The sequence below is a fragment of the Garra rufa genome, chromosome 23 (assembly GCF_049309525.1).
Source record: "Garra rufa chromosome 23, GarRuf1.0, whole genome shotgun sequence".
Classification (NCBI taxonomy): Eukaryota; Metazoa; Chordata; class Actinopteri; order Cypriniformes; family Cyprinidae; genus Garra; species Garra rufa.
In genome coordinates this window covers 38,445,492-38,463,530 of record NC_133383.1, presented here as the reverse complement: position 1 = coordinate 38,463,530, position 18,039 = coordinate 38,445,492, and the positions used below count along the sequence as shown (strand labels likewise).

Here is an 18,039-nt window from a genome sequence, read left to right as displayed (position 1 = left end):
CCTCGGGTCTCTAGCGAAAAAATTAATTAGAAAACAGATATTCTTTTATATATATATATATTTTTTTTTTGTTATGTTGTTTTTTAATAATTAGATTGAGGAATACTATGAAAGCTGAAGTCAGACTTAAAAAAATGAAGGAAGGAGAGGGTAGTGAATGACTTTCTGGGTCGCTAAAGACCCGAGGTATGCATTTAATAGGTTAATAGGGTTCTGAAGATAAACAAAGGTCTTACGGGTTTGGAATGACATGAGGGTGAGTAATTATGACAGAATTTACATTTTTGAGTGAACTATCCCTTTAATAGCGATACTAATAGTGATATTAGACTTTTATTGATATACTAGCCAATAAACCCGATAATTGTGACTTTCTGCATTGGCCAACAATCACCACTGAGCAGATTAACAAAAATATTTGTTGCCTTTTGTATCAGTTCCATAATCTGCTGACAGTCTGATCTATTGATAATCAACAATATGTATTCAAAATAAATACTTTTATGAAATAAAATGTTAAATTAAATAAGATTATTAGGTTGTTATACAGTTAAGGTTATTAATTATTGATTATTATTATTTATAAGATTAATAACATTTTTAAATGCAAAACACTTACAATCTGCTAAAAGTGTTGTCAAATGATAACAATTACATATTTCTTTTTTAAATGATTAAAAAATAAGTAAATAAAATGTAAATTTAAATAAAATAAATGTAAAAAATATTGTAAATACATTATTTATTCAATAAAAAACATTATTTTATTTAATATATTTGTTAATGTTTTAATATTATGTTTGATGTATTTAAATTAAGTGTTCATTTAAATAATTTATGTATTTTATGTTATAACGTATATTATATTATATTATTAAATTGTTTATGTGCATATCAGCAAACTATTCAGCTATAATTCTCACAAAGAGTAAACCTTTTTTTGATTTTTTCTAATGTAACCACACGTCTCTTCATAATTTCTAAACTACATAATATATAATTAATTATTTCATTATATATTTTTTACTATTTTCTAACTTTAATAAGTTTTTACTACATTTCATTGTAAAGTTTTGCAATGCAGTATAGGTCTCTGCAATGCTGCCTTGGAGTGTTTTTTTTTTTTTTTAAATAAAGTACAGTATGTTAGGCAGCAACATAATCATGCTGCCTCCTTTTTAAACAGCCTTCAAAGCATGCAAATGATAAACTACCTTAAAATGATGCTTACGGAGGCCACTTACTAGGCTTTACAACAGAGGGTCTGTTAGATAAGACATTCTTTAAAAGGTTATTTTGGACCTGCCTGCTAGTGTCTTAGCACACTACCCTGATTTCAGACACTGGTAGCTGAGGACACAGCCTTTCCCTTGCCAAGTTCTCTGTCTGTGGATGAGAGAAAGAAACAAGAGTCTGAGAACAAGCACAAACCATCCAGATCCCTCCAGACAGAGAGAGAGAGAGAGAGAGAGAGAGAGAGAGAGAGTGAGAAAGAGCCAGAACTTAACCTACTGACACAGTTGCACAGTGACGACAGTTTCCAGCGCCATCAATCCCTGTCCTCGTGTCCCCTGGGCTGGATGGATTATAAGATCGTGCGTCGAGAAGATTCCATGTGGTCCTGAGACATTACAAAGCCTTGAGTCTGGTTTTATTCTGGAGTGGATTCAGATTAGGGACAGCAGGTGAAGATGCTGTTTACACAAAACAAGATTTAGCCTGGAGACGTCTCTCAGATGAGAGCGGCGTTTTGCTTTGGAAATCCGAGAGCTTTCTGACCCTGCATAGATAGAAACACTACCACATTTAAGGCCCAAAAAGGTAGTAAGAACATTATCAGTCCATGTGACATCTGTGGTTCAACCGTAATGTTCTGAAGCTACAAAATAATGACTTTATTCAACTATTTCTTTTCAGTTAAAATATAGAAATGCAAATCAAATTTTGAGAGCTACAGCTTTTTCTTTAAATGTAATTTCTCTATATCTGTGTATCAGTGGTGCTATCAGGGTGAATGTGTGGCGTTTGGGACGTGGCCACAGAGCGTGGACGGAAGCTGGGGACCTTGGACCACCTGGGGCGAGTGCAGTCGTACCTGCGGCGGCGGTGTCTCCTCATCCATGCGACATTGTGACAGCCCAGCGTAAGTAGGCAAAGTAAGCCAGAACAAAACTGAACAGGTCCCTATTTAGTCCATCTCACTATAGCGCACACTAGTATCATTTCTGTCTCACTTTTCTGGACAAATATGTGCACAGATCAAAACAACACCAGTTAGGACATACTTTTATTGTGCGGTCACATTAGCCATTTTGTTTGTTTGTTTTTGTGGGCAAAATCCAGTCATTTCAATAGGAATTCACACAGTCTGGAATTTGGTGTGAGGGTGAAATATTTCCCAAAGAAATATTTCCCAATTTAGCAATGGGTTCAAGTTGGTCATGTGAATTCACCACATTGGCCAACAGAAGCTGGCTTGGTTTGAAAGGAAATTCTGTGTGATTGCTTCCTACATCACTACACTATTGACAATAGGCAATTGGAATTTTTTACTCACAAACCTTTGCAAATGAGTCCACATTATTATGGTTCACTGGCAAAGTAATATTCATTGACCCAAGTGTTGCAGTTGTAGGTACACTACCAGTCAAAGATATAACAGAAATAATTATGATCATTATTGTTACTGAAATAAGTCTCTTATGCTTACCAAAGCCATATAGACTAATTTCGAGTAGACGTCACTTGCAGCTGCGTGCACATAGTGGTTGCAGAAAAAACACAAGTGGTAACAAGTGGAGGTAAACGGGTAATTATTGAACAATATTTAAAAAAAAAAATATTGTTGTGCCTTTTGATGTCAAAATCGGAATGCAAATCATTTTTTATAGATTACTGTCATCAAAGACGCCATTTGAAGCTAAACACACACGTTTAAACTGAAATACTATGGATGAAAACTGCTATGATTACTCTACTTTTGAAGCATAAATCTGATTTAAACAATAGGTCTGCATAATATTCACATATGCTGTTCATAGGGGACGTATTGTATTAGTCCTACAGTTACAGCATGAAATACAATTTAAACCTAATTACTATTAACATAACATTTATTTATTTCAAATATATATATATTCAAATATAAATATAATAAAAAACATATATAACATAACTATATTAAAATACAAAACAATTATTTCAATGAAAGTTATTTTAATAATATTTCACTTGCTGTTTTTTTTAACAAATAAATGCAGCCTTGGTGAGCATAAGAGACTTTTTTTTAAATCAAAAATGTCAAAAATTATTTCAAAGTTTTCACTGTATTTTAACTGCAGAAAAGGCATAGCTCTTAAAGGAACTGTATTAAAGCTGTTTTTAAAGTTCACTTCCAGAACAAAAATTTACTCACCCCCTCCTTACTTTCTTCAGTCATAAAGAATTAAAAAAAAAAAAAAAAAAAAAAATTAAGGAAAAAAAATCAGGTTTTTTCTCTATATAGTGAACGTCTCGGTTACGTATGTAACCCTCGTTCCCTGAAGGAGGGAACGGAGATGTCACGTCGGAGACCGACTAATTGGGATATCGCTTTAGAGATACCAATCCTCTTCGTGTGTAAACTAAACGAGCCAATGCACATTGGCATGCATGATTGCATCCAGCTGTCGCTGATCACAGTGTGAGCATAAATACACAGCAGGTGCAATGCATAGACAGGATTTCGCTGAGGAGCCAAGCTTGGGTCCGGCCGCACAGCGGTGGTACAGCAGCTGAGGCGACGGGACGTGACGTCTCCGTTCCCTCCTTCAGGGAACGAGGGTTACATACGTAACCAAGACGTTCCCTCTCAGTCGGTCTCTTCGACGTCACGTCGGAGACCGACGAATTGGGATCCCTAGCAAAGCGCCGCAGCTGCTGCCCCCCTCCAGTGTCCTGAGCAAGCCTCCTGGCCTCCAATTTTTGCTTAGGCCAAGGGCGGATCAGAAAAGACCAGTCACTGTATAACATAGCACTACCCACTTCAGTGAAGCTGGAGCACTGGGAACGTGCAGAGCTCCCACCCATCCTGCAGGAGGTTCGGAGCAATACACATATGGCTCATATTAGGACATATAGAAGAATGGAGGTGATTGAACCCTCGTGAAGATGGTAGAAGGTTACCGGGGAAACACGGCCTCTGTGGGTACCGTGGAAGACATATGGGATTCACTTAAGTCTCTCATGTATCCTGAGCCTACTATCGGTTCCTACTATCGGGGACCTGCTGTAGTGCTGTGAGCACCAGAGACAGGTCCCAAGAGGGTACGGAGGGGGGCCTAGGAGGATTTAACCTCCTCGCTCCCCTGAGAAACCTGACGACCAGGTCGTGCTTACCCACTTTTTTCTTCCTTCAATGGGGTCATGGTTTGCAGAGATAGCGGCTACATAGACCTTAAGGGTTGAGGGCGACAGCCTACGCTCCAACCCTTGCTGCAAAAAGGAGAGCACGACTCAGATCGGGCATCTTCGAGATCCTCATTTCTAGAGAAAGCCCCGATGAACAGGTTCCACTTCAAGGCGTAAGCATGTCTCGTGGATGCAGCTCTCGCTGAAGTGATGGTGTCTACCACTCCTTGGGGTAGATCACTCAGAACCTCCGCGTCCCGTCCAGGGACCAGACATGTAGTTTCCAGAGGTCTGGACGCGGGTGCCACAGGGTGCCCCGTCTCTGAGTCAGTAGATCCTTCCTCAGAGGAATCCGCCAGGGAGGGGCTGTCGCGAGGAGCATTAGTTCTGAGAACCAGGTCCGAGTAGGCCAGTAAGGAGCCACTAACAGGACCTGCTCCTCGTCCTCCCTGACCTTGCACAGTGTCTGTGCGAGAAGGCTCACTGGGAGAAACGCATATTTGCGTAGGCCCTGCGGCCAGCTGCATGCCAGGAAGTCCGTGCCGAGTGTACCCTCGGTCAGGGAGTAAAAGAGCTGGCAGTGGGACGTCTCCGGAGAAACAAACAGGTCTACCTGAGCTTCCCCGAAACGTCTGTAAATCAGCTGGACCGACTGGGGATGGAGTCTCCACTCTCCGGGAAGCGCAGCTCGTGAGAGCTCGTCGGCTGCATGGTTGAGCAAACCCGGAATATGAATGGCACGAAGCGACCTCAGATGCTTCTGACTCCAGAGGAGGAGAGAACGGGCGAGCTGCGACATGCGACGGGAGCGTAGACCACCTTGTTGGTTGATGTACGCAACGGTCGCAGTGTTGTCCGTACGGACCAGCAAGTGTTTGCCTCGAAGACGCCTTTTGAGACGGTTCAAGGCAAGGCGTACTGCTAGCAGCTCTAGGCAGTTGATGTGCCAGTGTAGCTGGGGGCTCGTCCAAACCCCCGACACTGCCTGCCCGTTGTACGTGGCCCACCAACTGGTGGTGGAGGCATCCGTGTGTACCACAGCATGCCTGGAGACCTGTTCTAAGGGGACTCCTGCCCGAAGAAAAGCTAGGTCTGACCACAGGGTGAAGGTTAGGCGACAGACCGAGGTTACTTTGACCCGGAGAGTGCCGCGCTGCCACGCTCTCCTCAGGACTCGGCCACGAAGCCAGTGCTGAAGTGGTCTCATATGGAGCAGTCCAAGTGGTATAACTGCCGTAGCTGCTGCCATATGCCCCAGGAGCCTCTGAAATTGTTTCAGTGGGACCACTTTCCTGCTCTTGAACGTATTCAAGCAGTTCAGCACCGACTGAGCACGCTCTTGTGTGAGGCGAGCTGTTTGGCTGACCGAGTCCAGTTCCACACCAAGAAAAGAGATCCTCTGCATAGGAGAGAGTTTGCTCTTTTCCCAGTTGACCTGAAGGCCCAAGCAGGTGAGGTGTGCCAACACCAGGTCCCTGTGTTCGCATAACTGCTCTCGAGTCTGTGCTAGTATCAGCCAGTCGTCGAGGTAGTTGAGGATACAACGCCCTGTTCTTTGAGGGGAACAAGGGCCGCCTCCGCGACTTTCGTGAAGACACGGGCCGAGAGGGACAGCCCGAAGGGCAGGACCTTGTACTGATATGCTCTGCCTTCGAATGCAAACTGCAGAAATGGTCTGTGGCGCGGAAGGATCGAAACATGAAAGTACGCGTCCTTCAGGTCGATCGCTGCGAACCAATCCTGGGGACGAACACATCTGAGGATGTGTTTTTGTGTGAGCATCTTGAAAGGTAGCTTGTGAAGAGCTCGATTCAAGACGCGCAGGTCCAGGATCGGTCGTAATCCACCGCTTTTCTTGGGTACTATGAAGTAAGGACTGTAAAACCCTGTCTTCATATCGGCTGAAGGGACCGGCTCTATTGCTTCCTTCGCCAGCAAGGTAGCAATCTCTGCACGCAGGACAGGGGCATCTGCTACTTTCACTGTAGTGAAGTGGATGCCCCTGAACCGGGGAGGACGCCGGGCGAACTGAATCGCGTAGCCGAGTCTGATGCGGGGCCGGTCCGAAGCGGGGTCAGTGTGTCTGTGTGTAGTGTATGCGAGACATTTACCTGCGTTCTGGCAGCTGGTGCGTGAGTAGTCCGTTCTACAGCACTCTCCAACCGCCCAGCGCCGTTTGCTGGAGGGAGGGGAGAGGGGGTGAAGCCCGGGGATGACCCGTGCAACACCCGCTGTCCCCTCTGGGGACCCAGAGATAGTGGAAATTGCTCTTTTATTGAAAATTTGGGTGTCACCGGCCGTGAGGCCGATGACGGGTTTCTTAAAGGAAACAAAGGGAACAAAAGATTCTCCGCCCGGCCCTCCTCCGGGGGAGGGAGTGGTGCGTTCACCACCTCCCGAAGAGCAGCTTCCTCCATCTCTGGGTCGCCTGTCTCAGGGACGCTTGTTCTTGCGTTTCCCACTGGTCTTGGTGGGAGCCTGGACGGGCGGGGCGCCCTGCGACCGGCTCCACGGCGCCGCTGTGAAGGCTGCTGCGCTGGCTGCTGTGGAGCGGGGGCGGAAGCAGGGGGTCGCCCTCGGCGACGAGCAGACCGAGGTGCTGCTGGCGGCTGGGTGGAGGCAGCAGCGGGAGCACGCCGGGGCAGGATATGACTGATAGCCTCAGTCTGCTTCTGTGCGGCAGAAAACTGCTGGGCAAAGTTTTCCACCGCGTCGCCGAAGAGGCCGGTCTGGGACACGGGGGCATTTCGGAACCTGATTTTATCGGCTTCCCTCATGTCGGCCAGACACAGCCAGAGATGGCGTTCCTGGACCACCATCATGGACATCGCACGACCCAGAGATGGCGCCGTAACCTTCGTCGCTCGTAGCGCGAGGTCCGTAGCGATACGGAGTTCACGTAGAACTTCCGGGTCGTGACCACCCTCGTACAGGTCCTTCAGTGCCTGGGCCTGATGGACCTGTAATAATGCCATAGCGTGTAGGGCGGAGCCAGCAGCCCCACAAGCCGTGTAGGCACTGCCGATCAGAGCCGACGAGTGCCTACAGGCCCGGGAGGGGAGCAACGGGTTGCCCCGCCAAGTGGAAGCGGCGCCGGGACACAATTGCATCGCCACCGTGCGCTCCACCGGCGGTACAGCCGTGTACCCCCATGCTGGTCCGCCATCAAGGGTGGTGAGGGAGGACGTGCCACTGGAGCGGTTTCTGGCAGTAAAAGGTGCCGTCCACGTCCCAGTAAGCTCGTCATGCACCTCCGGGAAGAAGGGCACTGGGGTGGGACGCTGAGAACCAGCGCGAGCCACCCCAAGATACCAGTCATCCAGCCGAGAAGGGTCGGGAAGTGATGGACAGTACCATTCAAGCCCTACCTTCTCGGCGGCCCAGGCAAGCATAGCCATCATCTCGGGGTCGCTATCCGGCACCGCTGACCACCCAGCGGACGGCAGCGATCCGGAATCGTCCTCCCCCGAGAAGTCTGGCTCACCCACCGATGCAGCGATTGACATCCGGTCGTCAGGGGGAGCCCCAAAAGTAATGAGCGGTTCACGAGGACCAGAACACTCTTCTGGGAGCTCCAGATGGAACGGAGTGTCGGTGGAAGGAGGAACCCCCGACAGATTGTCCGCCGGGAAATTCCCCACCGTCACCGTCAGACCAGTCGTTTGCCGGGGGGAACGGGCACAGGGGAGATGGCCGCCGTGACACAGAAGGCGGGTAGTGCAGTCCTTAACTGTGCGCTTTTCCACCCACAGATGACCACCGCCGCTGAAGCACCGTGCCGCCAACACAGCAGAGGAAAGAGTTTTCTTGTCTTGTTGCTCATCCATCTTGTACAACAAGGATCGGCTCCGAAGCGAAATGCTGTCTATGCATTGCACCTGCTGTGTATTTATGCTCACGCTGTGATCAGCGACAGCTGGATGCAATCATGCATGCCAATGTGCATTGGCTCGTTTAGTTTACACACAAAGAGGATTGGTATCTCTAAAGCGATATCCCAATTCGTCGGTCTCGACGGACGTCGAGAGACCGACTGAGAGGGAACTTCAATGGTGCCCCCGAGTTTGAACGTTCAAAATACAGTTTAAATGCTGCTTTAAAGGGCAGAGGAAGGAGGGTCTTATCTATTGAAACAGTTGTTATTATTATTATTATTTTTTTTTTAATATATATATATATATATATAGCTTTTAACTTCTAACGCTCGTCTTGTCTAGCTCTGCGTGAACTCTGTGTATTCCAGGTCAAAATAGTTAGGGTATGTCGAAAAACTCCCATCTTATTTTCTCCTCCAACTTCAAAATCATCCTACATCACTGCAGAAGTACCGACCCAGTGTTTGCAAAGTAAACAAGCAAAGAAGGTCAAACACCCTTTACAAAAAAAGGTAAAACAATGTAGGACGATTTTGAAGTTTCAGGAGCAAATGAGATGGGGCTTTTTCGTCATACCCTAACTGTCACTGTTCACACAGAGCTAGACAAGGCGAGCATTTGAGGTTAAAAAGTATGTAAATTGAAAATGTTTTTAGAAAATAACTGATCGTTTCACTAGATAAGACCCTTCTTCCTCGGCTGGGATCATTTAGAAGCCTTTAAAGCTGCATTTTAACTATATTTTGGAAGTTAAAAGTCGCGGGCACCATAGAAGTCCACTATATAGAGAACATTCCTAAATTTCTTTACGACTGAAGAAAGAAAGACATATCTTTGATGACAAAGGGCTGCGTAAATTATCTGTACATTTTGTAAGTTCTGGAAGTGAACTTCTCCTTTAAGGGATACAGTAGATACCCAAAAATAAAAATGTCAATATTTACTCACCCTCATGTTGTTTCAAATCAGTAAAAATTAGCTTTCTTCTATTGAACACAGAATAAGTTGCTGGTAGCCATTGATGCCATCCATGATATTTATTTCCATACTATGGCAGTCAATGGCTTACTGTTTGGTTACCAACATTCTTCAAAATTTGTGTTCAACAGAAGAAAGAAACTTCTGTTTGGAGCAACACAAGGGTGAGTAAAAGATGACATAAGTGTCATTTTTGGGTCAACTATCCCTTTAATATGAAAACCCAAACTCATGCCAACATAAAAGATATTTGTTGATTTAAAACGTTTTTGTCCTTTGACTTTTGTTATTGTCCTCTTGCCAGTTTCTCCAATGATTTCATAGGTAGCCGCAGGAGCTCAAAATAGGTTTGGACGTAGATGGAGTTTAGGTTTCATTCCCGGTGGTTGCGGAAATGTCTATCCTCACGCTCTCACTGCAGACAGTGGCGGGAGTGTGGCCGGTGTAATATGTAACACCTGTGTAAGATGATCAGCCCTTAAAACCTGGCTACCCGAGAGAAAGGAAACCCAAGCACTTCAAGCCAAGCTGCCCTGGAAAGCATTCATTAAGAGCGGGCCCTGAGAAAACAGCACAACCAGCCGTTCTCGGTGCCAGACGGCACGGGGGGGAGGCGGAGGAAGACGGCCAGAATCGCCTAAGCCTTGGCAAACCTCATTACGCTGCCCTCCTGGGTCAGAATAACCTGCGGAGAAATGGCCAAACTGCTTCACTGAGAGAGACCTGGCTACATACATCAAGCATTTATAAGACAAAGAGAAAAAGTGCATACTGCCCTGCTGGTCATAACAACCTGAACATACACTGGAGATCTGGAGCTCTCTGTCAAACAAACACAAATGGAAACGGCTTTTCATATTTGCTTGTGGCTTGAGGAGTTTTCTGAATGTCCATTTATGGAACTGAAGTCAACCTTGGTAGAACACGTGGATACTCAAGGGGCTTATTAGGGGCCCGGTTATTAATTATGGGATTATTGTTTATAGAATTGGAAATCACTGGCCTGAGGGGCATCTTGCTTTCAAACAATGGAACTCCATGTAAGGCTGAAATGAATTGCACATTGGTTTAATGTGATATATCAGTGATTTTGGCTGAAAGATCTTTTTAGTGACTCTACATTGCAGAGATGCTTTTTTTTGCGCTCCTACTGGCATAGTAGTGGAATTGCATATATAAAAATAGTTGCAAGTGAAGATGACAGGCTCTAGACCAGGGGTCCCCAAACTAAAGCCCGGGGGCCGAATGCGGCCCGCCCCCACATTTGGCCTGGCCCTCTGAACAATGCCAATAAAAATTTAATTTTTAATACATGTTTTACTTATATCATGTCGGTATTTGATAATAGAGGTTGGCTTTCAAACTAAAATTTCCCTTAGTTATTAACATAGCCTAATTATTTGTTAAATTCACCACCAGAATGGTACATTCAACATAATGCGTCATCGTGATTGAACAGGTGCAAAATCAAGACTTCACTCATCTCCCAGTTACCCAAAATTTTTCAGCTGAGAAACCAGTGGCCCCATTCCCAGTTGAAAAGCCTGTGGAAGCGCTGAAAATGCTGAAGGCGGAGTTTGACGTTTGTTAAAAAACACAGTGGACCAACACCAGCAGATGACATTGCACCCCAAATCATCAAGGAACTTGAGCTACGAGCTTCTCCACCCTTCCACCAGACTCCAGGACCTTGGTTTCCAAATGAAATACAAAACTTGCTCTCATCTGAAAAGAGGACCACTGGGCAATAGTCCATTTCTTCTTCTCCTTAGCCCAGGTATGATGCCTCTGATGTTGTCTGTGGTTCAGGCGTGGCTTAACAAGAGGAATATGACAACTGTAGCCAAATTCCTTGTCTGTGTGTGGTTTGCTCTTGATGCCTTGACCTCAGCCTCAGTCCATTCCTTGTGAAGTTCACCCAAATTCTTGAATCGATTTTGCTTGACAAGCCTCTCAAGGCTGCGGTTCTCTCAGTTGGTTGTGCATCTTTTTCTTCTACACTTTTTCCTTCCATTTAGCTTTTTGTTAACATGCTTGGATACAGCACTTTGTGAACAGCCAGCTTCTTTGGCAATGAATGTTTGTGGCTTACCCTCTTTGTGAAGGGTGTCAATGCTTGTCCTCCAGGCAACTGTCAGATCAGCAGTCTTCCCCATGATTGTGTAGCCTAGTGAACCAAACTGAGAGACCATTTTGAAGGCTCGGGAAACCTTTGCAATTGTTTTGAGTTGATTAGCTGATTGGCGTGCCACCATATTCTAATTTGTTGAGATAGTGAATTGGTGGGATTCTGTTAAATGTGAGCCAAATCATCACAATTAAAAGAACCAAAGTCTTAAACTACTTCAGTCTGTGTGCATTAAATTTATTCAATACACAAGTTTCACAATTTGCGTTGAATTACTGAAATAAATGAACTTTTCCATGACATTCTAATTTATTGAGATTCACCTGTATATCTTTTAAAAAGAAATGATAATTTTTCTGTGTGGTGCATAACAAAATAATAAACTATTCTAGCATTAAAAGGTATAATAAATACAGGTAAAATCATAATAAAATAATAATAATAATAGTAGTCAGTCCGGCCCATGGAATTTTCTTTTATAATCCGACCCGGCCCCGAAAAAGAAAAGAAAATTATGTGGCTCTCTCAGAAAAAAGTTTGGGGACCCCTGCTCTAGACAAACAATTGGCTGTAGGAGCATGCATTTAAGTGGGCAAATATAAAAGGACTATTTCAAAGTCTGTTTTGAGTGCCACACTTTCTTCTACCAGCTGGTGGCGCTATGATCTTGAACCACAATTGCCTCATTCATGTTATTATCAGCTGGCAAACGTACAACCCTAATATTATCTAAATCAGACAATTTAATGTCTTGAATTCAGCATCTTCAGTGTTTTGGCATGCAGTTGATCAAGTTTGGTGGAAATTGCATGAACCCCTCTGAGTATTTAAAAACTTTCAAAAAATCTACATTAAATCCAAAATGTCCGACTTGGCGGAGCTAATGGATGTTGTTTTGAAAGTTGGTGAGAACAACATATGTTTTGAGTTTGGTGACTAGGTAAAACTGACTCCACAACTTTAGTCAAAAGGGAGCACTACATTTTACTACAATATGTGACCCTGGACCACAAAACTAGTCTTAAGTAGCACAGGTATATTTGTAGCAATAGCCAAAAATACATTATACGGGTCTAAATTTTTCTTTTATCCAAAAAAAAAGTCAATATCATGTTCCGTGAAGATATTTTGTACATTTCCTATCGTAAATATATTAAAATTTAATTTTTGATTAGTAATATGCATTGCTAAGAACTTTATTTGGACAACATTAAAGGTGATTTTCTCAATATTTTGATTTTTTTTTTTGCTCCCTCAGAGTCCATATTTTCAAATAGTGGTATCTCGGTCAAATATTGTCCTATCCTAACAAACCATACATCAATGAAAAAGTTATTTATTCAGCTGAATTAAAAAAATATATATATATACAGTATATATTTATATATATTGCAAGATGTTAATTTGCAATTGCGAGTTATTGTATCGCAGTTTTTATATCTGTCCATTCTGACTTTTTTCCAACTAGGGTTAATAACAATGCTGTGATGGAAAGAGGTCAAGTTGAATTGCATTTAAATTTTAATTGGATTCAGAACAATAATGTTGAAATAACATTGAGAGGTCATTACACAATGACATTACACAGGTTATTACACAATCATTTGTTACCTCAATTTTTAGAGAAGGGATTTTTTTTTTGTAATTACAAGAGGCAAAAAAAAAGTATTTACAAATGAGCCAATTCAGAATGTTTTTTTTTTTTATTAGTTATTTTACTTTTATTACCCATTCAATTTGACAAAAAAGGTAAAAATTGTAAATTAAAAAAATCATTAAAATAATATTTTATGCATATTTTTATTTTAAAAAATAAATATTTTTACATTTTATTATTTTATTCTATTAAATTCTTTTAAATAAAATATACTTTTAGGCTGATCTGAGATCAGCACAGAAGAGCAAACTCTGAAAGATGGCTATATTTGTGTGATCTGATGACCTGATCTGATCTTTTGGACTCTAAACGTCTGCAGACGACCTGGAAGTATGTGTTTGCGTGTGAGTGACGGGCATGTTGAGATTGAGCTTACTGGACCATTTGCCCTCCTCAGCTTAAGCAAATGCAGTACAGATGCTGTCTGGTGTTGACTAGAGTGGCGTGTTGATGCATTTTAACTTAGATTCCCTGTCTCTCATGATGGTACCTCATGAGTCTTTTTTTATTCCTTCTCTTTCAGGCCGACAGGCGGAGGAAAGTACTGTCTCGGAGAGAGGAAGCGCTACAGATCGTGTAACACTGACGTGAGTTACAACTCTTCGTTTTTCTTTGTCTGTCAGCAGAATTTATTGTTGACGTTAACATTTAAAAGCACCCAGTATTGTTCATAATATTACAAATAACTGTTTTCTATAGACCATATATAAAACATTTATTTAAAATCTATTTTAAAATGTAATTTACTCCAGTCTTCAGTGTCACACATCTTCCTGTTTTAAAGGAAATACGTCACCACGGGACTTTATGGGGTCTTTAAGGTAAAAATTGAGCTTGTTAGACAGCCTTCCTACCACAAGTCTTAAAAATAACAGTTAAGCATGAGCAGTGTGTGTACTTTGGAAAAAAAAAGCACTTCCAAGCACTGAAAATGAACATGTTGTCCAACACAAACGTGTTGTGGATATGGACTATTGGTGACATCCGATCAGATTCTGGGGGCTTTCGACATGTGCTCGGCTCTGGTTTGGCGCTTATAAAACAACGAGCCCATTACAGATATAATGTAATTAGTTCTTTGACCTCCTGGAATCCAAACGAAGCTTTTGAAGGGGACAACCAAGGGTTGAAGACCACTCTCTGGCGTGTTTATGTGGGGCATTCCAACGTCTGGATTTATTATGGCTGTGGCTTTGAAATTATTAAGTCATTGAGGATACGGCCCCCCTGTGGCTCTGGTTCCAGCCACGGCCATTGTTCAGTACCAAGCAAAGGTCTGCTATCATTTGTTCTACTTCTCAAAACAATGAGCTAATCTGCACCCCTTCGCTCACTGCTGACTCCATGATCCGCCAGTTTACATGGTGACTAGGGTTAATAACAATGCTGTGATGGAAAGAGGCCAAGTCGAGTCGCATATTAAATTTAATTGGATTTAGAGCAATAATGTTTAAATAACTTTGAGAGTTCATTACACAATGCACATCATTTTTTACATCAATTTTTAGAGAGGGGATTTTTTTGTAATTGAAAGAGGCGAAAAGACCATGAAAAGTGATCATTTGTACTCAATACAGTAAAAATATGTTTTTATTATTATTTTCCTTTTAATAACAGTTCTTTAAAAAATAGAGAGACAGATTTAGTTATATAATTTACATTTTTACCAGATTTAACCTTAAAAAATAAAAAAAATTAAATAAAAATAACATTTGTATAACATGTTTTTGTTTAATAAGATATATATTTTAAATTGTATTTTTTTTTATTTAATAAAATATTGTATTAATTAAGGGAAGACACTGCAGGCAAAAACGCAAATTTGAAATTTGTTTTTTCAGTGTTTTTTCAGACTAGTGAAAAGAAAACAAGCAAAAGACACTGTTAAGTGTTTCTTTTATAGCACTTTATCTATTTGTGTCAATAGATTTCAATTACAATACATATTTTTAAAGGCCGTTTTCTCAAACTGAGTTTTTTTCTTCTACACTGAGCCATAAATCTCCATTTCAGTAGCACTTACACACACCAAACTTTACATGTTTATTCCTGTCTATAACCCGAAGGTTTTTACAGAAGGATTTGTTCATATACAGTTAGCTTAATTTTATACAACATTTTACTCCCCCAAAAATTGTTAAATTGTCTGTCTGTTCAAAAGTTTTTCTGAATTATGGAGTAACAAAATGAGGTACCCAAAATCCCCTCTGTAAAAACATTTGTCTCTAATATGTCAAAATTAAACAAGAATTTTGAAACTGATTTGATCCAGTGTTTAGATTTTTGTACTAGAAATGTATGCAAATTGGTGCATATTTTATTAAATAATGCCTCATTTGCATATTTAAACCTAACATTTTAGAAAACTTGCAATACTAAATTTTGCATTTATCAATGTAATCAATCATCTGGGTAAGTAAGGTGATAACAGTTTTTTTTCGAAGGAGTTGAGTAGTTGAGAATGGAGTAGAGGTGCACCAGTCAACCATATCAAGAGCTCTGCACAATATCATGGGATTGTGGTACAAAAATAGCCATTACTTAAAATGAACCTTGTGCAACCATGTCTGGAGTTTGCCAGAGAGTGTTGTATCAACCAGTGGAGAAAACGATCATGTGGTGAAAGGAGACCAGCAGAGCTTTTTAGCCAAAATTAAATGTGATATGTCTGGATCTAGTGCCCAAATAACACTGGCCACCTCAAAAAAACAAGTACACTCTTAAAAAAAGTCTCTTAATTGGCATCTGTTGTTCCATGGAACCTTTGAATTCTACATCAAGTTCTTTATAGTGGAAAAGGTTCTTTTGCGTATTAAAAAACAGTTATTTTTAAAAGAACTATTCACTCACAGGTTTTTGGGGGAACCCAAAATGGGAGTTTTATGAAGATGTTCATGCCTTTCTTTCTTCAGTTGAAAAGAAATTAAGGTATAGTGGACTTCAATGGGAATCCGTGGGTTGAAGGTCCAAATTGTGGTTTCAGTGCAGCTTCAAAGGGCTCTACACAATCCCAGCCGAAGTATAAGAGTCTAATCTAGCAAAACGATCAGTCATTTTCTAAAAAAAAAAAAAACGTAAAAATGTATAAATTTTTTAACCACAAATGCTAATCTATGACTTCACGCATTGCATATTCACTTTGAAAAGGTCACAAGCTGTTAGATCTTTGTCTGTGTACCTTGGTTCAAAAAGGTAGGGTAGGGCAAAAAACTCCATCTTATTTTCTCCTCCAACTTCGATGTCATCCAAAATCATTATACCTTTTTTGTAAAGGGCGTTTGACTTTCTTTGCACGCTTTGTAAACAATGGGTCGGTACTTTTGCCTATGTCACGTGTGATCGAGCTAGTGCAAGATGAGCATTTGTGCTTAAAAAGTATATACATTTTATTTTTTTAGAAAACGACTGATCGTTTCACTAGATAGAACCCTAATTCTCTAGCTGGGATCATGTAGAGCCCTTTGAAGCTGCATTAAAACTGCAATTTGGACCTTCAACCCATTGGCCTCCATTAAAGTCCACTATATGGAGAAAAATCTTGGAATGTTTTCCTCAAAAACCTTAATTTCTTTTCTACTGAGAAAAAAAAAAGAACATCTTGGATCAGTGAAGGAAAAACTGAAAGTCTTAAAGGAGTAGTTCACTTTCAGAACAAAAATTTACAGATAATATACTCACCATCTTGTCATCCAAGATGTTCATGTTTTTCTTTCTTCAGTCGTAAAAAAATTATGTTTTTTGAGGAAAACATTTCAGGATTTCTCTCCATATAATGGACTTCTATGGTGCCCCCGAGTTTGAACTTCCAAAATGCAGCTTCAAATGTAGCTTTAAAGGGCTCTAAGTGATCCCAGCCGAGGAAGAAGGGTCTTATCTATCGAAACGATTGGTTATTTTCCAAAAACATTTACAATTTATATACTTTTTAATCTCTACACAGAGTACACACAGAGCTAGACAAGATGAGCATTTGAGGTTAAAAAGTATATAAATTGTCTTTTTTTTTTTTTTTTTTTACAAAATAACCAATCGTTTCGCTAGATAACACCCTTCTTTCCTCAGCTGTGATCTATTTAGATTTAGAGCCATTTGAAGCTGCATTTTGGAAGTTCAAACTCGGGGGCACCATAGAAGTCCATTATATGGAGAGAAATCCTGAAATGTTTTCCTCAAAAAACACCATTTCCTTACGACTGAAGAAAGAAAGACATGAACATCTTGGATGACAAGGGGGTGAGTACATTATCTGTAAATTTTTGTTCTGAAAGTGAACTACTCCTTTAAGATAGACTAAAAATGAGAGTAGCATCTGAACTTTTTAACGGTTCATTCGCCACCAATTATTTTGTTGTTTGATCGCAGGCTTGTCCGGCAGGATCACGTGACTTTAGGGAGAAGCAGTGTGCTGATTTCGACAGCATGCCTTTCCGTGGGAAGTACTACAACTGGAAGCCGTACACTGGAGGTAGGTTCCCAGCCCAACAGCAGAGAGATGGGCTACAGAGGGAGCCGCTCTCTCCCACAGCCTTTCCAAAGTCTGGGCTTCAGTGACAGTATACATACTGGCTTGCTTTGTGTACCCTGCTAACAACAACACTGTGAAAGTCTCTTTGATGGGCTGAAAATTCTTTAGATTCCAGCTAGAACACCATGTATCGCTAGTCTGTGTGTGTGTTTGACTGTGTATATACACAGGTTTCTCAGAGAGGTCAGATCTGCAAATTCATGTGTGACAATTAGGCCTGTCAATGTAATGCAATAGTCCACCCAAAAATGACAATTCTGTCATCATTTGCTCACTGACATGTCATTCCTACGTGTATGACTTTCTTCTGTGGAGCATAAAAGTAGATATTTGGGGGGGGGGGGGGGGATTTGTTTAGTTTATCAGCATATAATTGCATTAAATTAGTATTAGTAAAAATCAAACCTCACTACCACCGCCCAACCGTTGACCCCTTTGTCTTTATCTGATGCATTTTCAGACTGCTTTAAAAAAGTTCATTTACAGA

General features: G+C 41.6%; 1 protein-coding gene across 1 annotated transcript in view; it reads left to right on the top strand.

The window, feature by feature from the left end:
- adamts6 (ADAM metallopeptidase with thrombospondin type 1 motif, 6) overlaps nt 1–18,039 on the top strand; it is a 124,859-nt gene that overhangs the window by 59,668 nt on the left and 47,152 nt on the right. The window contains exons 12-14 of the mRNA XM_073829775.1: nt 1,998–2,143; nt 13,551–13,614; nt 17,390–17,492. Coding sequence (XP_073685876.1) covers nt 1,998–2,143; nt 13,551–13,614; nt 17,390–17,492 — 313 coding nt within the window. The remainder of the gene's footprint in view (nt 1–1,997; nt 2,144–13,550; nt 13,615–17,389; nt 17,493–18,039) is intronic.